This window comes from Mirounga angustirostris, unplaced genomic scaffold (assembly GCF_029215605.1).
Source record: "Mirounga angustirostris isolate CCGP_5_RB_7025 unplaced genomic scaffold, mMirAng1.0.hap1 SCAF_8, whole genome shotgun sequence".
In the NCBI taxonomy this organism is placed as follows: Eukaryota; Metazoa; Chordata; class Mammalia; order Carnivora; family Phocidae; genus Mirounga; species Mirounga angustirostris.
In genome coordinates, this window is record NW_026991716.1 from 115,772,078 (window position 1) to 115,794,240 (window position 22,163).

At 38.0% G+C, this 22,163-nt stretch overlaps 1 protein-coding gene across 3 annotated transcripts in view; it reads left to right on the forward strand.

Moving 5' to 3' along the window:
- Positions 1-387: 387 nt before the first annotated feature.
- The window catches only part of TBPL1 (TATA-box binding protein like 1), a 33,737-nt gene continuing 11,961 nt past the window's right edge, over positions 388-22,163 (forward strand). Inside the window, exons 1-3 of one of the 3 annotated variants that reach the window (XM_064598119.1) lie at positions 519-652; positions 6,127-6,209; positions 7,290-7,500. Coding sequence is in view for 1 of the 3 variants with exons in the window: in XM_064598118.1 (XP_064454188.1) it covers positions 531-652 (122 nt within the window). In the remaining 2 variants the exon portion in view is untranslated. Of the gene's footprint in view, positions 653-6,126; positions 6,210-7,289; positions 7,501-22,163 lie in introns of all 3 variants that reach the window. The other 2 variants (XM_064598118.1, XM_045865580.3) reach the window with 2 other exon arrangements.

A 22,163-nucleotide genomic window follows, 5' to 3' on the forward strand; every position in this document is an offset into this window, starting at 1 on the left:
GGTGGACCTTTAAGTTGAATGAGCTAACGAGAAGGTTCTATGGTTTTGACAAAAAAATTTAAAGTCCTTTTATATTACACTGTATGCCAGGAATTACGTACTTAAGTTTAGATATCAGCTAAAAATGTATAAAGGTCACGCAGTTTTTTTCGAAATCTTTTTAGACGGTCCTCAAGCAAAATACGTCCAGCCCAATTACAGTCCCTGCCCCCAAAACCCGGACGTCGCCAAGCCCAGGAGCGGGAGGGGCCTGCCTCGCGGGACGAGGAAGGAGGAAGGGAAAGTGGGGAAAGGGGCGGGGGGAAAGTGACGGGAGCAGTGAGAGCCGGAAATGACTGGCTAGCGAGGAACCCAGGGGCACCCTGTCCGGCGGCGCTCTAGCCTCCGCGCTCTGTCTCTATGCTCCCCCCGCGCCTGGTCTATTTATTGTCGCGGGGAAGAAGCGGCCGCCCAGTACCCGGAACAACAAAGCACGAAAGACGGAGCCCGAGCCTCGGGGGCTCCTAGCAACGGGCCGGGGCGGGAGTTCCATGGAGACTGGGGAGCGCGCCCGCCTCATCATCATCCTTGTCCTCCAGCTTATCCTTCGCGTCCGACGTAACCGGCAGCACTGCTGCCGCCGCGTTCTCTGCCGCCGCCCCCTCTTCCCACGGTAACCCCGTAGGCGACCCTGGGCGGTGGGGAGCGCGGGCGACTGGGCGGCCTGAGTGCCGGGGGTGGTGTGTGAGAGCCGGGCCGTGCTGTGGGTGGGAGGTGTGGGGGCGGACGACCCGAGGAGAGGAACTAAGGTGGGAGCAATTGGTCCGGGGGCCGAGGGAGGGTCCACTTCTTAGGAGGACAGGGTGATATTTGGGGAGCTCATCAGGGATAACGGCGTGGGGGCGGGGCGTCCCTGCCTGTGAGCGTTATCGAGCAGGGTGTAGCATAAGAAAAGAGGTATTTTATTTTTCGTGTTAGCCACCCCTAGGAAAGACAGGAGAAGGGTGATTCCCCATCCGTCTCTGTGAAGCTCTCACCCAGAGAAAGAAGGATCCTGCAAAGATGCTAGGGGTCCATTGCTAACCAGAAAACTTCCAGCGGCCTTTGCCGCGGCGGGAAGGCTCCCAAATAGCACCTTCGCGGTTCCTGGTGCTGGCAATGCCAACAGCCCCGCTTTATTATTATTATTGCTATTAACCAAGTTAGGTTTGATGAAGAGTCTGGAACTAAGGAAGATAAAATGAATTGTGGGTTGGGCTAAGCAAGGATAAGAATTGGGATAAGCGCTTAATGATAGCCACTAAGAGCCCTAAAAGTAAATTTAATTGGGAATGACGGTTTTTAAGACGACTTCTGCAGAGATGTGCATCTGCGGGCTCTGTCAGTGTGCTCATTGCAATAAGACTCACTGCAGCCAGTCCACATCTGTGAGCTCTCTGGCTGCATCTGTCACCTGCAGTTCCAAAGCGACACTGGCAGTTAACCAGCGTGGGCTTGTGTATTTAGGGTTAAGAACAGTGCCTTAAAATTGGCTCAAGGAAAAAAAAAGAAAAAGGAAACAGGCTTGGTTTGGTTTTTGTGTGAAGAGCCAATTACAGAATCCCTGAGAAAATTGAAAAAGATAAATGTAAGGAAAAGACTTAGCTATTGGAGCATAGTCTGCTGTCTGTTAAAGTTTCAGAAAATGGCAGTTCATTCGAATGGAGAAGGGACTTTTATTGATATCTGTTCTGAAGAATTATTCACAATCTGATAACGTCCAGTTACATATTTATCAGCTTATATTACCTTTTTATGCTTTACGTCACTATTTAATGGTTTTATACTTTCCCAAATCATTCCAGGTCAGTAAATGAGGTTTCCCTGTGGCATACTGAAAAGGCTACATATACCTACTAGAGAATATCATTTTTGTGTCCAGTGAGAATAAAGCTCTTTATATAAAATTGAGGATTAAAGATGAAAATAAAACTGATAAGTCAGAGAGGCAATTATGTCAACCACAGCCTCTGTTTGTCTCCGCTTTTTTTTTTTTTTTTTTTTTGTTAAGCCTGGCTTGTCTTAAAACAAAATGTGTCATCCTATCCCCAGCCCCCTCTTTTCATACTCTCTGCCATCAAAATCAGAAACTGTAATGATCTGCTACTAAGTGCTCTTGATTGGTTGACTGGTGCCAGAATAGAGTTTTTAACTCAGGCATTTTCATGGAATTGAGATGAATTGAGGTTCAGTGTCTCTTGTTAAAGGAAGTTCACGGATGTGCAAAGAGGTGGGCAGTTTCCTTTAATGGAAGTATATACATTGGGAAACTTAAAATTGCATTTTAGGACTCCTCAGAGGAAAAACACGGTATTGTCACCTTTAGGTGAATGAATCAAGACTGTTGTTTAATCTTTTCATAAAGCTGTTCTTCTGGAAGGATATCCTGGGGGATGACCACACTTGAGGCTGTTGGATGTTGAGTCCCAATATTTTCATAGTGCCTATGAGACTTAGTGAATTTCCTCAATCTCAGGGTTGCCATCATACTCCCTTCACCTAGACCTATTTGTGTTTACCTCTATCCCTTCTGTGTTAGAGTGGGGGTCAGGCCCTAGCTTCCACCTTTAGTAACAGTCCCAATTTCTGCGTTCCCTGCTCTCTACGACAACATTCCCAGTGTTGGGTGGTGTTTTAGTTCCTCCCCTTATTTAATCATGTCAAAATGATTTTTTGTGCTATTTGTATTATTTGTTTCTTATGGAGTTTTCAACATATGGGGTTGGCCTATACATCTTTTTCATTAATGTTACTTTGTTGTATTTTCCTTCTGTATCCCTCCCCTTTATTTGGAGAATTGGAGTGGTCATGTCACATGTCTGTATTCATTCTATTTGTGCAATACAACAGGTTAGGAGCCTCATGCCAAGACTCAAAAGACTGTATTGAAATAAGGCATGTACGAAATATTGTAACTTTTCAGAATTAAAGGTGTTTTAGAAGTTCACGTGGCAGTATTATAACTGTAGACATAGTCACTTTTTTAAAGGTAAGAGTATTGTAGATTTTACTGCGTGCTTTTAATTGAACCTAAGATTTTCATAATTCTTATTCTAAAACACTTTTCTTAACATTAGTCTTTTCTGATTATTTTTGCATCTGAATATTTGACTGAAATTAGATTTTGCCAAATTTGAGGGAACAACTGAAGTGATTTCCACAAATTTTTCTTGATGTGGAAAATTTTTGTCTCGAAATTTTTGTGGATGTATGGTAGTTCCCTGTTTATCTGTGGTTTTGCTTCCCATGGTTTCAGTTACCCCTGGTGAACCATGGTCTGGAAGCAAATGATCCTCAGAATGTTAATAGTAGCTTAACACTAGGTCACAGTGCCTACATCGTTCATCTCACTTCATCTCAACACACAGACATTTTATCATCTCACATTATCACAAAAAGAAGGGTGAGTACAGTACATGAAGATATTTTGAGAAAGACCACATTCACGTAACTTTTATTGCAGTATATTGTTATAATTGTTCTGTTTTATTATTGTTGTTAATCTCTTACTGTGCCTAATTTATAAATTAAACTTTGTCATAAGTATGTATGTATAGGGGAAAACGTACTATGTATAGGGTTTGGTATTACATAGTTTCGGCATCCACTGGGGTTCTTGGAACATATCCCCCACAGATGAAGGGGACCTACTATATACATATATAGAATGTGCAGAATTTGCTCTAAAGTAGAACAAATACATGTGCAATATGCAACTGAATATTTTTAGAGTGTTATTTCCTATGGATGTGGCACATCATTTAAAATAAATATTGTATAATCTAGTTGAGTGGGTGTCAGTGTTGTTTTTAGGTGAAGGATGTCTGTAATATCTGGTGATTGATTTCCTTCCGTTGCATAATCGACTATGTGATGAAATTACTATTGCTTTGAAAAATAAAATTTAAATTGACTTTAGAAGAATTTATAGTAGAGTATTTCCACAGTGTCTCTAACCAAAAATCTGTAGTGCTTTGAAAATATAGCTGTGTTGTGACATTTAAATTAAAAAACAAGGATTTCCTGAAACTTATATTTATATTTGTTGCACCTTTTATATGCCTGATGCCACGTCAGGTATGTACAGCTGGATGAAAGGTGTTTCTTTTCAGGTGCTTTTTGTGCACTTGTAGATAGCAGAGAAATGCTGTACATGAATACCAAAACATGACACACAAATGTGGATTTTTTCTTTTTTTAATTTTATTTTATTACGTTATGTTAGTCACCATACATTACATCACAAATGTGAATTTTAAATTCTTTGTTACTTTGGTGCTGTTGGTGTACAGATTTCATCATGCCTGCTAAATTAGAAGTTTCTCGAGGATCGGGACCATGAGTTGCTGTCCTATTGTATATTAACGTCATGCATGTGTGTTCATATTTGAAGATTAACATTTTAATAAAAGGATGTATACATATTTATTCTTCCACTTCAGGGAGTTGTCTGGTAGATGAGGGGAATCTTTCAGATATCTAATTTAATTAGTAATCTAATTCTTGTTGCCTACAATTTCAACTTTTTTATGCTGGCTACAAGTTATAAGCAGCAAAAATTTCTTGTACATGATTAGGGCCTTTTTTTTTTTTTAAACCAATTCAGATGATAAAAATAATGATTTACTGCCTTGAGTAGATGCAGTCTTTTCTCTTGTCCCAAGAATACCACCTTGAGCAGTTTCAAAAAGAAAGTATGTGTGTGTTTGAGGTCTTTCCAGGCCACGTATGCAAATTTGACTTTTGTATTGTGATACAGCCTTTTATTAAGTAGGGAGACGGAGTGTGTGTGTGTGTGTGTGTGTGTGTGTGTGGTTGTGGAAAAACCAAGATTCCAGAAGTATGTCATTAATGAAAAAGAAACAGGTTGTATCAGAAATTATATTCATCTGGTTTTATCTTGTGACTGGTGATAAAATTCAAGGTTTGGTTTAAGTGGCTTGTTTTGTATGGGAGACATGCTGCTAGGGATCCCATTAAATGTTAAAAAATACAGTAATGTAAATTTTGGGACAGTTCAGATCGGCCTTCATGCAAGAATCAATAATGAAACTGTTTAAAATTTCACCAAAAAAATGCAGCACAAAAGTTTGGCTGGCGACTTTGACCACACAGGATTCATTCATCAGTCAAGAGTATTGCAAATCAGAGTGGATGTTGAGTTTTCTCAGGACATGTGTGGATGACTTTTAGTATTTTAAGTCGAAAATTTTTTATTGATTAAATAATTCCAAAGAATCAGGTGCTAACCTCCTTTTGCTGATAAATTACAGGTATTTTCATTGTGAGGCAGAACATTTTTGATCAAAATCAGTTATGCTTTCTTGGGATTAGGGTTGATACAACGCTTAAGGGCATGGACTCTGGATACAGGTTGTCTGTGTTCAGCACAGTGGTTTTCTGCTTCTTGGTGATGTGGCCTTGAGCAAGTTATTTCACTGCCTGGATTCCCCAGTTTCCTCAACCACAGTATGGGGTTAATATTAGTACTAGCCTGGGGGGGTTGCTGTGAGAGCTAAGTGTAAAGCACCAGAACAATGCTCAGCATAGTGAGCTGAAAAACTAGTAGCTGATGCTCCTAGCAGCCTTACTAGGCAGCACATTAAAGGTGAACCGGCTGTATGCTTTGTTTCTTCCTTCTGGGGACTTTCTGTTAAAGCATTGGAATTCTTGATTTGCGATCACTGGCTGTTGGATTCATCTCTGCTGTTGGGTTTGGGGGGGAGGGAAGTACTTTGTTTTAATTTTGAATTATCACACAGGCATCTGGTTATCACTTACGGCAGATGGACTAAGTAAAAAGAGACATCTCTGCTTCTTGGAAAAGGAAGGCCAACAAAGCCTGGTCTGGCACCACGTTGCAGCTATTGAAATGCTATTACCCTGTGGACTTGACCACTTGTTTTGCTGTATGGTGCTTCTGAATAAAAGGAATAGACCCCAATGGTTTCATTTAGCAGAGTTCGTCTTTCTTTAGAGGACACTATTTTTGCTTGTATAACCTGAAATGGTAAACTCGAAACTTGTTGATGTCTTTGTCAAGCCATTTAACTTGAGTTTTCTGTGTCACTATAAATGTTGTACATAGTAGCTTTCTTGTAATTTTAGAAGTAGCTGAAACTGCTGCTCTGCTCCAGTAATTCAGGTGGCTCAAGAGTGACTGCATACGATTGGAAAATTATTTGTTTATGGTAAGACTGACACCATATACTGAGGCTTACCTAATCAGGGGAATAACTTGTTAATTGTGGCTTTGTTTAGGCTGTTATTGAAATGGTTCGCTTTTTAAAGTTAAGTCCAAATGTTTTAGTTTAGTTATATGGACACTTGAAACTGATGACAGAAAATAAATGTTTCTGCCTTTTCATTTATTCAATGAATTGCAAACTGTTATTTCCCTTTTTGGCTAATATCCAGCTCTTGGTTTTTAGCTGAAATAATATTTTTGTAAAATGTGTATTACAGAAGTTTATATAAAACATACTATTAAAAATATGTTTTGCTTTAATTGTACAGGAGTAGAGTTTTACAACTCTTTCTTCCATGTTGTGCTGTTTTTGTTGGTTTTAATTGGTTTTTATACCTTTCCCCACTAAGAAAATTGGCCAGTATGCTTGTATTTGGAGACGTGGCTTTTGTCTTCCTGTTTAAAGAGAATGAAGTCTAGTAGATATTGCTGATTTAGTTGAGTAATCACTACGTTGGCCAGATTGATTTAGTATTGATAAAGTATTGTTAACATTATTCCCATAGCCATCATGGATTCTGAATCTGAAAAATACTGAGATAAGCAAAGAAATGGTCATGGCTAATTCACTGATATCTATACAGATATAGATATATTGATATATACATACACATTTACATATATCCTTTAATTTTAGATATTCTAAGGACTGAAGTGGGAAATTTTTACAAAAACAGGTCTCCATGGTGTCCATATTGCCCAGAATAAAAGCCTGTTTTGAAATAAAGGTTTGACTAACACATTGTTAATGTTTCCTTATGTTCTTTCCACCCCACTTTCTTAGGGACGGGTGTTGCTGTCCTTGAGATATAAAGACAAAGCTAGTGTGTAATCCAAAAGTACAAATATGAAGATGGGAATTTGGTTTTTGACTATGGTAAACATTTACAGAACCCATCATTGTTTGAACCTCAGCTAAGATTCATGAAACCTGAAGCTTTTGTGGAACAAGAACCACCCCATTCTTTTTAATTTTCCACATATTTTCGTTGAGCAACAAAGCCTTTTTTTTTTTTCTTACCAGCTTATGGCTACAGTGAGCTTCTTGACTATCTCCAGTTATTGTATGCATGTGTAACCTAGTGATGTTGTAACAAGCATCCTTTAACTGCTCGTGGTGGATTGACCATATCCCAGGACCTCCGCTGGTGGCAGGTGAGGGTAGATGTGGAAGGCACAACCAAGCTGAGAAGGCAAAGTCACCAGTTCATTAGACCTTCCTCAGCATGAACTTGGTATGCTAATCTCAAAGGTACACTAGATTTCTTAATGCAGTTCTCTACTCCTTTTTTGGTAGTGATGGGGGACCTAAAGTATGTGACACAGCTCAACAGTTTGTAACTGATAAAAAGCCATGGGAATAACACTTTTATCATCTTCTCAGCATATTGCTAATGTAAAGCTTTATGTTAGTATAGCAGAGAAAACCTTTAGCTGACCAGTGGTCTTGAAAATTCTGCTTTAGTGCATAGTACAGTACTGCTTGGATAATTGTTCAATTTGTGTGTCCATTAAGAACATGTGCCTTTTAATTTACTCTTTCTAGGCTTTTTGCCTGGGGCCTGTTAAATTGGAAGAGTTTCAAATGTCTGAAGTTACATTCTTAATTTGTCTTTTGTTATATCCTCACTCTCATTTCCTAAAGAAAGGAACGATGGCTTTACCATCATACCCATTCAGTTGGATGATTGATGTGTGCTGAAAGTAACTGACCTGTTAGCTAGTCTCTAACCAGCTATCATGGAATGAATTTAGGATATGGATGTGTAAGGATCCTTGGGGTTAGAATGGAGAATGTAACTCTTAGGAGAAAGGGAAGGGAATATGTACATCAAAAGTGCTGAGGATCTGTATGTGTGTTTTAATTAAAACAATTCTTTCCTTACGTCAGAAACATGTTTCTGTATTTGTAAGAGCTCCTGAAACACAATTACCTTTCAGGATTTGGGGGTCTAAACTAATTACCAGTAATAACTTGTTAGGTGTAGGAACACTAAGCAGAACATACCAGCCAGTTAAAAAAGGAAATAATAGGATGCTGCTAGAGAACTTGAGTGGTCTGGGGCTACTAAGATTCTTATTTGTAATCGTGAAAAATGTCTACCCTTCCTACTTATTCCCCAGCCCCATAATTCTCTCTTTTAGTTGTCCTTACTCATTTAATTTAGCAACTCTTTATTGAGTCAATGACCAAGTGCCAGCTAAACCAAATTCTAAGGACACACACTTGTACTAAACAGTTCTCTTCAAGGAGTGCGGTGCCTACAGTCTAGCACACAGTTATGGTACAGACGGTACCTTTGCAGCGCCCTCTGCTCGGAGTCCCTGTCTCAGTGTTTCATGACTGGTTCCTTATCCCACAAGATCTCATTTTAATAATTTGTCTTCTCTGAGGAAGTTAAGAAGCCTGCCTGCATCATTCCCCCTAGAGTTTCTCTCGTGTCATCTTATTTCCTTCATAACCTAGATCACATTCTCTAATTGTTTTAATTGCATATCTGTTGTCAGATTCTACAGCTGCCGTGAGCATGCCTTACCCTGACCATTTTGTTCTGAGCTGTATGCCCGGTGTCTAGCCACGGTGCTTGGTTCACATCAGTTGCATATTCAGTGAATCCAATTACAAGTACGAACGAGTCTGTTGAAGCAGGGAGGAAAGGGCATCCTGGGCAAATACAAAATTAGGAAAAGGTCTGCTATTGCAGGAGAAATGGTAAAAAGTTGAGGTTGTTAAGGTGTGTTGGAAGTGGAAGATTAGGTTACAAAAGGTAAATTGGAGACTTAGAGCTCACTGCATTCCAAGCCAAGCAAGCTAGATTCTATTTTGTCCATGCAAGAGAGCCAAGAGACTTTTCTTTAAGCAGGGGTGTGGCACAATTAGGAAGATAATTCTGGTAGCTTATTTGGTAGATGGACTAGACTGTGGGGACTGCAGGCAGAGTTCCGTTAGAAGGCAGTCGCCATAAAGACATGAGAAAGCCTAAAATAAAATGCTGATGCTCTGGAGGCAGAAAAGAAGCTAGATGAAAATTTAACTGGGTAAAGAGAAAAAGAAGAGCTGAAGGATTATTCTGAAATCTGACTTAGGTGTGTGAATGTTGGAGGGTGGCTCCATTGACTGAAATTAAGAATTAAGGAGACCACAAGTATTTCTGAGGGGACTGATTAATTTTGGATATGTTGGTTTAATTTAATAAATATGCCAAACAGCCTGTTAGGAATATGGATTCAGATCTCTGATAGGTTAGGATTGATGTAGGAGCCATAAGCTCATAGATAACAATTGAAGCCTGGAAAGCTTAAAGAAAAAAAGGATTTATGGCAGTGGTTTATAACCTTCGGGGATCCTAAACTCATTGAGAATATGAAAAAAAAAAAAAAAGGCCTTAGGTATGCATCCAAATTTGTGTGTATACAATTTCAAGGAGTTCCTCACCTCTGGAACCTATTGTTGAGCTTTTCAGGGACTGTCATGGATTTCAGTTAAGTACTTCCAGTTTAAGGAGCAGAAAGCAGTATTTGAGATGACAGGAGAACATAGGAAAGGTGTCTCGGAAGCCAGAAAATAGGGGATGGTAAGGGAGAATTTTGAGAATCAAGAGTGCCCGGTGTTTTATCTTCTGGAGAGGTCCTGTAGGAGGGAGTTTCAGCTATGACATCAGATTCAGCAGTGAACTTCGTAAACATCTCATACCATGCTGAGGACAAGGTAGATTGTGAAGGTTTCATGCGTGAATCAAGTGGAGGAAACAATGCATGGTAAACAGAGTGCAGAAGTCTTGATGTTCTCTAATGATAAACAGGCCTGATATGAGAATAGAGCCCATTTTAAGGACCTGCTGGAAGGGAAATTCCATTATTTTGATGACCTATTGTGGCGTTTCAGCCCAGTGGCTCTCAACTGGCTGCCCATTAGGAACAACTTAGAAATGTTTTAAAAAATTAGGGCTCTACAAAGGTTAGTTAATCAATATCTCTGGGGGTTGAGGCTTTTCATAGTGTTTATTTTGTTTTATCTTTTTCTTAATAGTTAAGAACTAGTGTTCCAGTCAGAAAACTTCGTTATCACTCTTATGTTCTGTGTAAGAATCCTTTCTTTTACTTGTATGTTATCTAATTATGCAGCTTACTCTTGTGCTATTTTAAAATATTTTTAGACTTCTCTCACAGACCTTAATTTCCAGTTTAAAAAATGTTACGGCTTTCTTCTACTCTTTAGCTCCGTTCTCCATACTGACAGTTTTTGAGTGACACGGCCCCCAATTATTAAAAACCTGACAGCTCTGAGAAAAATAAGGGATTCTTAATGGTGCTTACATGTGGAAAGATTAATTCTCTAATCCTGTTTGCTTTTTTTAAAGTGTGTTACTTTTTTACTAAGTAGTAAAAACTATTTTTTACCTAGAAAAGTTTGAAGTCTGTATACTATTTTCCCACAGTTAACTTACTTCATAATTCTACCTTCCTTTTCTTAAAATGGCAGTCATGCACGACATAGACCTTAAACAGGTTGTCTACACTAGAGCACACAGTTTATATGAAGGGTAAACCTGTAAAAGCAGTTGAAAGGAAACTGTCAAAATAGAAAATTTCACATGTTGTGTTTTCACCTTGCCATGCTTTCTCTTGATTAAATTCTTGATGAGCTGTCAGCATTTGAGTTTGAGCCCTGTATTCCACTCCTGAATAAAAATCAGAATACAGAGAAGTTTGAGCTTTATGCATGCCAAGCCTGACACCAACCAGACAGAAGCTGAAAGAGGGCTTGTTTTGTTTGTTAGCCACCTAGTGCGTTCACATGTACACTTAAACAAAGAAAATAATAATCTTTTTAAAAGTATGTGCTTTTATTATCTTATTATCAGGTAATGGCTTGGTTAGTCTCAGAAATTGTAGCTACTTGTGGGTAAGTTAGGACAAATATCAAGATTCTCTATAAAGTGATAAACTTACTAGGTTTTGAAATGATAGCCCATAATATGGGAAAATATAGACATATAAGACCTGCTGGAGAAAATTGATGCCTTACAAGTGAAATGAAATGAACATAATAAATTTCACTTAGAAATGAACATGATAAACAGTTGTGTTACAATTTAATTTCTAAATGTCACTCTTCTGTCTACCTGTGTTTGCCAGTACCTAGCTAAGTAAAAGTTAGCAAAATATACATTTTGTAATATGTAAGAGACTTGTTCAGATTCTTTTCCCCTCTTCCTATTCCCTTTCTCCCCTAATCCCGCTCCCCCTGCCCCAAACCCCCTACAATCAACACTTGATTTGAAATGATTCCGTTATTATTGGGGATTTAAAAAAAAAAAAAAAAAAACACTGCTAAATTTATTTTTTTAAATACTAATTTCACTTACTAGATACATCAAAATTATATTCCTTATTTTTACCCCCTTGCTTTTAGACTTGAAGGAACATGATCTGTTTTTGTGTTCCAGAGCTTAAGGACCACAACAAATAATTGGAAATCCTTTTCCTTTTTGAACATTTCTCTATTCATGGAAGAGGAAGCAAGGAGATTATAACTGTAGCAATGAGGATAGCTAAATATGAATGCTTACCGTGTACAAGTACTGTACTAAGTGTTTTGCATGAAATGTCAACTTTTGCAACACTCTGTGATAGGTACTGTTACCTGCCTTTTTTATAGGTCAGGACATTGAGGCACAGAGGCATTAAATAACTTACCCAACACCACACTACTGGTAAATGGTAGAGTCTGGATTTAACCTAAATGATCTACTGCAGAGTCTAAGCTCTTATACTTGTGTGTGTGTGTGTGTACTGCTTTTTGATCTCAAGCTAACAGTTAAGCTCTTGCAGACATTTTATTGAATGTGTTTGGTGTCTCGGGAACTATGCTAAGGCTTGGGTACAAAAATAAGTAAGATGTGATCATGTGTCTGAGGAGTCTATTGTCTACCAGGGAAATATACATAAATAGGAAGTTTAACTATAGTGTGGGAAAATGCTGTGATAGTGGTTTGCGTAGCAACATGGTCATGGGACTCAGGAGTAGGGATACCCTGGCTCAGTGTTAGGGATCAGATGTCTTAGTTCCTTTGATTTCTTATTTTACCCATCATGGTTTTTTAATTTTTTTAAGATTTTATTTATTTATTTGACAGACAGAGACACAGCAAAAGAGGGAACACAAGCAGGGGGAGTGGGAGAGGGAGAAGCAGGCTTCCCGCTGAGCAGGGAGCCCGATGTGGGGCTCGATCCCAGGACCCTCGGATCATGACCTGAGCCTAAGGCAGACGCTTAACCGACTGAGCCACCCAGGCACCCCTATCCATCATGGTTTTAATTACCTTCTATACTAGGGTTTTCAGGTTTTCACCTCTAATCTAGACTGACCTGTCCTGAGTGATGGACTCTTACCTGATTGTCTGCTCTGGACCTTCCTTTGGATGTCTCACAGGTTCGTTCAATTCAACATTTCTCCAACAGAATCCTTACCCCTCTTTCTTTTCCCGTCTCCTCTGCAACGTGCTCTCCCTCCATTGTTTCTGTCTCAGTAAATAGTATCTTAGGCCACAAACCTGGAGTCATCTTCCATCTCCCATTTCCTCTTCCCCATATCAGCCACAAAACTCTGTTCCCTCATCTCCCAAAAATGTCACTCTTCTGTCTACTTCTTTCCATCTTCATCCACCCTGGTCTCCACTGCTGTCCTCTCTCACCAGGACTGCTCCACTAGACCCTGACTGAGTTTCCTGACCATTCTTATCATCCAGTCCATTCTCCCATTACAGAAGTACCAGTGATATATTTTTAAAAAGCAAATACTTCATGTCATTTCTTGTTTCTCTTTTAGTTCCCCATTGTGAAAACGTGAATGCGAAAATCCTTAATATAGCCTAGAAGGCATGATTTGACCCCTCCCTGCATTTGCAGCCCAGTCTTGTGCCACTCTTTCTACTCTAGCCATGCCGGCCCTTCTTCATGTATGAATAGTTCATAACTCTCAACTCACTTCAGAGCTGAGAACACCTGCTATTCCCTCTACCAGGTCTTGTTCGTGCTGGAGCCCTGTCCCCTAGCAGGAGGCCAACTGCTTAGATAGCCAATTCATTGTTAGGGAATTGGTTGAATGAAAGTGATGCTGAGCTATAGAACAAATAGGAGTGAGCCAGGTGAAGAACTTTAGCAGAAGGAATAGTATAAGCAGGCAAAAGGGTTAATATTCTTCAACATATAAGAGCTTGCATAGATCAGTAAGGAATCTCAGAAGGAAAATGAACAAAGGATCTGACACAGTTAACAGAGTAAATATGAGGAGTAATATTTTACAAGCTCACCCTCATTAGTATTTAAGAGGTTCACCCTCACCAGTTATTTCAATTTTGCTTTCTCTCATATCTCAGATTGCCAAAGATTTTGACAAAGTATTTTGTTGAGTGGACATGACTGCATATACATGTGATCTCAATCTTGTTTAATATGCAGATAAATAGAAGGATTCAGCAGCCTAGAGACATGTGCCTATATGAGCATAGTGAAAAAAAAACTTAGTAATTATCACTGTGGTAGGACTATGAATGACTTGTTTTTGAGTATTTTTTATGTGATCAGAAAATTATATCTTCCTTAAAAATCATATATTAAAACCATTTATTTGAAATACTAAGAAATCTGTCCAGTGGGTGCCTGGGTGGCTCAGTCAGTTAAGCGTCCGACTCTTGACTATGGCTCAGGTCATGATCTCATGGATCCTGAGATCGAGTCCTGCATAGGGCTCCACGCTCAGTGGGGAGTCTGCTTGGATTCTCTCCCCCTACCCCTCCACATGCTCGTGTGCGCCCTCTTTCTCTCTCAAATAAATAAATCTTAAAAAAAAAAAAAAAAGAAATGTATCCAAAATAAATTTTGCTCTTAATAAGGAATTGGTACACCTGATTTCTCATCTTTTTGAGTTTGATTCCCCAAATTTCAAGTTGTATTCAGTAAATTGTACTATTTCTATTCTTATCCACAATAATACATTAGTTAATGTTAGCATTGACTAATATGACATTACTTTAATTGAGCGTATTATGATTTGTGAGGTGCTCATTAGTTCCTCAAAACAATCGTGATGAGTAAATGGTGTGCACTATTTACAAATAAGTGTAGGAACAGTTCAGAGCTAGCCCACTGTCACATAGGTTCCATTAGGATCCAGGTTTTCTTACTTTATAGGTAGGTTTTAGTACATAATGAAATAGTGAAATTCTTAAGTAGGCTACTGTTTAAACATTAGTATGAGATGGATATTGGATTATGTATTTTTTTAAAGATATATTTATATATTTTAGAGACTGAAAGCGAACCTGAGTGGGAGGGACAGAGGGAGAGGGAGAGAGAATCTCAAGCAGACTCTGAACTGAGTGTGGAGCCCAACTCGGGGCTCGATCTCAGAATCCTGAGATCACGACCTGAGCTGAAGCCAAGAGTTGGACGATTTATCGACTGTACCACCCAGGCACCCCAGATTATGAATTTTTTTTTTTTTTAAGATTTTATTTATTTACTTGAGAGAGAGAATGAGAGACAGAGAGCACATGAGAGGGGATAGGGTCAGAGGACGAAGCAGACTCCCCGCCGAGCAGGGAGCCCGATGCGGGACTCGATCCCGGGACTCCAGGATCATGACCTGAGCCGAAGGCAGTCGCTTAACCAACTGAGCCACCCAGGCGCCCCAAATTATGAATTTTTAAAATCGCAAAATATTTTCTTACCTGGAACTTTTTCACAAGAGTGTAAACCATTGACTTATCTTTTCCTAAGCACTCATTCAGAAAATCAGCATCATTTAAATTTTGCTCCACTACCTTTTAGGCACCATTACAAATATTTTTATTGACTGAGGCATAAAATTTTTTCCTTACTGTTTTTTTAAATAGATAGTTGCTGACAAACCCCCAGTTGTTGTTGTTGTTGTTAATTAATTTTCATAAAAAAACAGTATTTTTTTTAGTTTATATGGATTTAGAAAATTATAATGGTTCATTTTGATGCAAGTTATTTACATGAATGCTCCCTGCTTACTACTCTTCAGGCTTGGTATTCAGATGAGTCATAGGTAGTAGGTGGAGGCAAAAGTAATGAAGATACTTTAACTTCCTGTTTAACTTAATGTGATAATGGTTTTGTATATCAGATACTTTTACTTTATACTTAAGTATTTGTTAAATGTTTTATATAATATGGGTGGCATAATATATAATCCTTTCCTTTGGAAAGTACAAGAGTTTTTGAGGCCAGGCCTACTGTTAGTAAAGTTTTCTTCCTGTAGCTGGAACACAAGAATGCCAACCCTAAGGATGGGCCCCTAAAGTGCCATGCACGGAAATGTCCTCCTTGCTGCCACACAAGCGAGAGGGTTGCAGTTTTGGTCGTGTGCCTATACTTTCGCCCCTTAGTGCTGCTAACAACTGTCTTCCTTTACTGCCCCTTTGAACACAAATGCATGTGGAAGGGAAAATGGGATGTTGAGAATTGGGATGTTAATTCAACTAAATTAACTAATTTAACTAAATTAACATAATAGCTCTTGAATTAAAATCAAAATTTAGTGTGTGATTCCTAAGTTTGTCTATAGCATGTCTGCATCTAAGATGTTAGAATCTGGGATTTTAGAATAAGATGGGATCTTAGAAACCATCTAGTCTCCTCTTCCACTGAATGGAAGACTCATTCTGTAACATCTCTAACTGTTGGTTAATTCTCTAGCCCCGCTGCCTCTTTTTTTGAGACTTCTCTTCTGTGGAGCCTACTGCTTTGTAGGTACTTGTTTATTGGTGTGGCTTTGTGAGATTTGCTTCCATGTGACTTTAACTGGTTCTTTCATTTTCCTTTTTATTCAGATATTTGAGAACAACTGCTATCTTTTCTCTCCTGTGCTAAATGTCCTGAGACTTTCCTCACACAATTATTTTTATATTTCATAATCCTACTTTCCTCTGGATATCTGTTGCCATTGCCCTCTTTAAATGATAATATTAGGACATTCTAGAGGTTTCAGTCACAAAAAAGACTATTACGTCCTTTGCTCTGGGCACTCCTATCTAACCTAGCTTTTGTTTGTTTGTCTTTTAAGTAATTATAATTTCATGTTGCCTTAGTATGGCCTAGTATGAAGTAAAGTCTTTTTCTTAAATACCCTTTAAAATTATTATGGAAATTTTCAGACAGAATTGTAGGGAAAATAGTACAACAAGTACCCATATAGCCCCTAGTTTTAACAGTTGTTAACAATTTTAACAATTGTTCAGTTGTTAAATTGTTAACAATTAAACGATTTAATATATGTTAACATATATCCCCTAGTTAAACAATTCTTTAAATAATTGTTACTCTTTAACAATTAAGAAATGAAATAGTAACATGACATTTTTTGATCCTAAAATGCAATTATGTCTACTATCCAAATCTATTCTGTATCTCAGAGTAGATTGTCCCAATTTGTTTGATTCCTGTGGCAAGATGCCAACATCTAGGGAATCATCTGAAACCTTATCCAAATCTAATTGTTACTCAGTTCAGACAATGAAAAATGCTTGTATTTTAATGTAAATTATACACATGACATGCCTCCCTGAATATTTTAGTATGCATCTCTAAAAAATAAGCATATTTGTCTCCATAACCACTCTATCATTCCATGTAACAAAATGAACAGTAATTCCCCAATATCATCTATCACTCAGATACATACTGATTGCCCTCAAATATCTCTTACAGCTGGTTTGTTCAAGCCGGGATTCAGTCAAGGACCATGACAAACAGATGTTTTGCTCATCTTAGTAAAAATGTGGGCTTTAAAATTTGTCAGTGTTACATTTTATTTGATTGATATTGCCTCATTGGGCTAGCCCAGGAATTGAGAAGCTTTTTTTTAAAGGACCTGACAGTAACTGTTTTAGTCTTGTGGGTCATTTGGTCTTCGTCATAAGTGCTTAGCTGTGTCACATAGCCGTTAGGTAAATACTTGAACATGGCATGTTTCAATAAAACTTTTTTTACAGAATAGCCACTGGCCCATTGGCCATAGTTTGCTGACCCCTGCCTAACATGTTGTGATATCCATTTTCTCCATCTGTTAATGTTACTGTGCTCAGGCTTTGCATCAGTTCATTAAATAATACTATTTGATAATAAAATTCAACTACCTGTTAATCCACCAAACAGTAATAGCTACCATATAATGAACGCATGCCGTATGCAATGTACTGGACATAGATAACCATATTTAATCCTTAAAAGCACCTTGGGAGGTGCAGTGATACCACCAGTTTCCAGAAGACAAAATTAAAAAGTAAGGTATCTCCTCTACTATTAAACAGATGTGAAAGAACACCGTCTTTTTAGAAGGCAGAAACGGTAGTTTGGTCACAGGCATGTGTTGAGAGACTGTCAAGTAATCTGTTAGAAACTGGGCACAAAATGTCTATTTCCTAATGTGCTATTTTGAGAGCTTCTTAAAGAATAGGAGATTACTTGGATGACATGCCTCACTTGTAGAAAAGAACAATTTCCAGGAGACCATGAGGGTTCGTGTTGTTTGCAAATTGCTCTATATTCAGTCTTCCCCTACTTCTGCCATTTCTCAAGTCATGGATGGTAATTTTGTGGTTAAAGCGTTGGAGGCTCCTCCCTCAGTATCCTCAGATGCAACTTGAATACACTTAAAGTAGCTAGATTCTACTTTTCCGTATTCTCAGGTTTATTTGGTTTTGTTCTTTTGGCTTTTTATTGGATTTTAGGGGTTTGCCTTGTTTTGATGACAGTGTTTATTGTAGCCTTTCAGTTTAAATATCTTTCCTGGCGTGGAAAATATAAAATGTAGTACAGACTTAACTGGTTTTATTGCACTTCACAGATTCTGAGTTTTTGGCAAGTGGAAGGTTTGTGACAGTCCTGCACCAAGCAAATCTATTGGCACCATCTTTCCAACACTTTGAAAAGTCTCTCAGTATTTTAGACTTATTCATTATTACTATATTTGTTATGGTGATCAGTGATCTTGGATGTTACTCTATAATTGTTTTGGGGCACCACAAAATGTACCCATGTAAGATGGCAAGCTTTATCAAGAAATATTGTGTGTGCCTGACTGTTCCACCAACTGGTTGTTCCCCTGTCTCTCTCCTCAGGCCCCTCTATACCCTGAGACACAACAATATTGAAATTAGGCCAGTTCATAATCCTACAGTGACCTTTAAGTGTTCAAGTGAAGGGAAGAATTACACAGCTCTCACTTTAAATCAAAAGCCAGATATGATTATGCTTAGTGAGAAAGGCATGTCAAAAGCTGGGATAGGCCAAAAGTTAGGTCTCTTGTGCCAGGTAGCCAAGTTGTGGATGCAAAGGAAAAGTTCTTGAAGGAAATTAAGAGTACTATTCCAGTAAACACACGAATGTGTGCTTTCTTGCTGATAAGGAGAAAATCTGAGTGGTCTGGATAGAAGATCAAACCAGCCACCAGATTCCCTTCAGCCAAAGCCTAATTCAGAGCAAGGCCCTAACTCTCTTCAATTCTGTGAAGGCTGGAGAGGTGAGGAAGCTGCAGGAGAAAGTTTGAAGCTCACAGAGGTTGGTTCATGAGGCTTAAGGGAAGAAGCCTTCTCCATAACAGAGAAGTGCAGGGTGAAGCAGCAGGTGCGGATGTAGAAGCTGCAGCAAGTTCTCCAGAAGATCCGGCTCAGATCATTCATGAAGCTGGCTGCATTAAACAACAGATTTTAAATATAGACAAAACAGCTTTAGATTGAAGAAAATGCCATCCAAGGCTTTCATAGCTAGAGAGAAGTCCATGCCTGGCTTCAAACAATAGGCTCTCTTGTTAGGGGCTAATGCAGCTGGGGACTTTCAGTTGAAGCCAGTGCTCATTTACCGTTCCAGTTATCCTAGAGCCCTTAAGAATTAGGCTAAAGCTACTCTGCCTGTGCTCTGTAAATGTAACAACAAAACTTGGATGACAGCACATCTGTTTACAACGTGGTCTACTGAATATTGAAGGCCACTGTTGAGGAATCAGAAAGATTCCTTTCAGAATATTAACTGCTCATTGACAATGCACATGGTCACCCAAGAGCTCTGATGGCGATGTACAACGAAATTAATGCTATTTTCATGCCTGCTAACACAACAGCCATTCTGCAGTCCATGGATCAAGGAGTCATTTCAACTTTCAGGTCTTACTATTTAAGAAATACATTTCCGTAAGGTTATAGCTGCCACAGATAGTGATTCCTCTGGTAGATCTGGGCAAAGGAAATTGAAAACATTCTGGAAAGGATTCACCATTCTAGATGCCATTAAGAACATTTGTGATTCGTGGGAAGAGATCAAAGTATCCACATTAACAGGAGTTTGGAAGATGCTAATTTCAACCCTCATGGATTTCAACCCTCATGGATGACTTTAAGGGGCTCAGGATTTCAGTGGAGGAAGTGACTGCAGATGTGGTAGAAAAAGCAAGAGAATGAGAATTAGAAGTGCAGCCTGAAGATGTGACTGAATTGCTGCAATCTCATGATCAAACTTGAGTGGATGAGGAGTTGCTTACAGATGAGCAAAAATGTTTTCTTGAGATGCAATCTACTCCCGGTGAAGATGCTGTGAAGATTGTTGAAGCAACAACAAAGGATTTAGAATATTACATATGCTTAGTTGATAAAGTAGTAGGTTTAGTAGATTGAGAGGATTGACCCTCAATTTTAAAAGAAGTTCTAACAGTGGCCCAATGCTATCAAACAGTATCACATGCTATAGAGAAACTGTTTGTAAAAGGAAGATTCAATCCATCTGGCAAATTTTATTATTGTCTTACTCTGAGAAATTGCCACAGCCTCCAACCTTCCACAACCACCACCTGATCACTCAGCAGCCATCAACATCAAGGCAAGACCCTCCACCAGGAAAAAGATTGACTTGCTAAAAGCTCAAATGATGGTTAGCTTTTTTTTCGCAATAAAGAAATAAAGTATATACATTGATTTTTTTTAGACATAATGCTATTGCACACTTAATAGACTACAGTATAGGGCAAACACAACTTTTATATGCACTGAGAAACCAAAAAATTCATTTGATTTGCTTTATTGAGTTACTCACTTTATTATGGTGCTCTGGAACCAAACCCACAATATCTGCAAGGTACATCTGTAGTTTTTGCACTTTGTCTTAAGAGCCAGGAGGTGGCGGTGTTTTCCAAGTAATGCTTTAAGGTTGCAGTTTGTGATGGTTGCTCAAGTAATGTTTTTGAATACCGCTAGAAAGTCAGAGAACCTAAAACACAATTTGTTCTTATCCCTAAAATCATTGAGTGAGGAATAAGCTGCTTCAACTTCTATGATGCATTTTTTTCTAAGACTATTTAAAATTTTTTATTGATATACAATTGACATGTAACATTGTTTCAGGTATACAGCTTAATGATTCAATATATGTATGAGTTACAAAATAATCACCACACTATGTCATTAACATCCATCACCACACATAGTTACAAATTCTTTTTCTTGTGATGAGAACTTTTTAAATCTCTCTTATCAGCTTTCAAATATAGGAAACAGTAGTATTAACTTTAGTCACCAGGCTGTACATTATATCCCCAGGACTTATTTATTTTTATAACTGGAAGTTTGTACTTTTGACCACAGTTATAATGCATTTAATAAAAAGCTAGAAATATGACATTTCCTGAAGTTAGGACAGGTGCAGTTTTGAACTTTGCTTTTTATTACAAGAAAATATTGGACAACTCATAGACATTTACTTGAGACACAGGACAAAACACCTCATTAAACCATGGGTGGTGAGACAGTTATTGATAATTATATTGAAATCAAAATAGAATTAATTTTATTTTTCTTATAGTAATTTTATATATATGTTGTTTTACTACACTGTACAAAAAAAATAGAAGAAAATTATTTGTTAATACTCATGAAAAAACTATTGGAATCTTAAAATTTGAGATGAATTTTTATTTCTACCATGTTTGGTTTTTTTAGTTTTACTATTTCTACTTTTATTAGTTTCTTCCTTATATATTTGTGGTTATTATTTACTTGATTTCTTGGATCAAATGCTTAAGTCATTTGTTTCTAAGCTTCTTATTTTCCAATAGGTATTTCTTTCTTGTTTTTAACCTTTTCTTTAATTGAAGTATAGTTGACATATATAATATTATATTAGTTTGAGGTGTACAACTTAGTAATTCCCCATTTATATGCATTAAAAAGTGCTTATGATGATAAATGTAGTTACTGTCTGTCAACATACAAAGTTAATGCAATATTATTGACTGATATTCCCTGTGCTATACTTTTAACCCCAGTGAATTATTTATTTTATAACTAGAACTTTGTACCTCAACCCCTTTGTATGTCACCCATCCCCACACCCACCTTCCCCTCTGACAATAATCAGTTTCTTCTCTGTATTTTTTAGTCTCTGCTTTTGTTGTTGTTTATTTGTTTTGTTTTTTAGATTCCACATATAAGTAAAATTTTTGTTTGTCTGATTAATTTCACATAGCTTAATACCCTTCAAGGTACATCCATGTTGTAGCAAATGGCAAAATTTCATTCTTTTTTATGGCTGAGAAGTATTCCATTGTATATATACATATTCCACATCTTTTTTATCCATTCACTCATTGATGGACACTAGGTTATTTCCATATCTTGGCTGTTGTAAATAATACTGTGATGAACATAGGGGTGCATATATCTTTTCGATTTGACGTTTTTTCTTCAGATGAATATCCAAAAGCAGAATTGCTGGATCATATGTTATTTCTATTTTTAATTTTTTGAGGAACCTCCATACTGTTTTCCATAGCAGCTGCACCAATTTATATTCCAACAAACAGTGCACACAGGTTCCATTT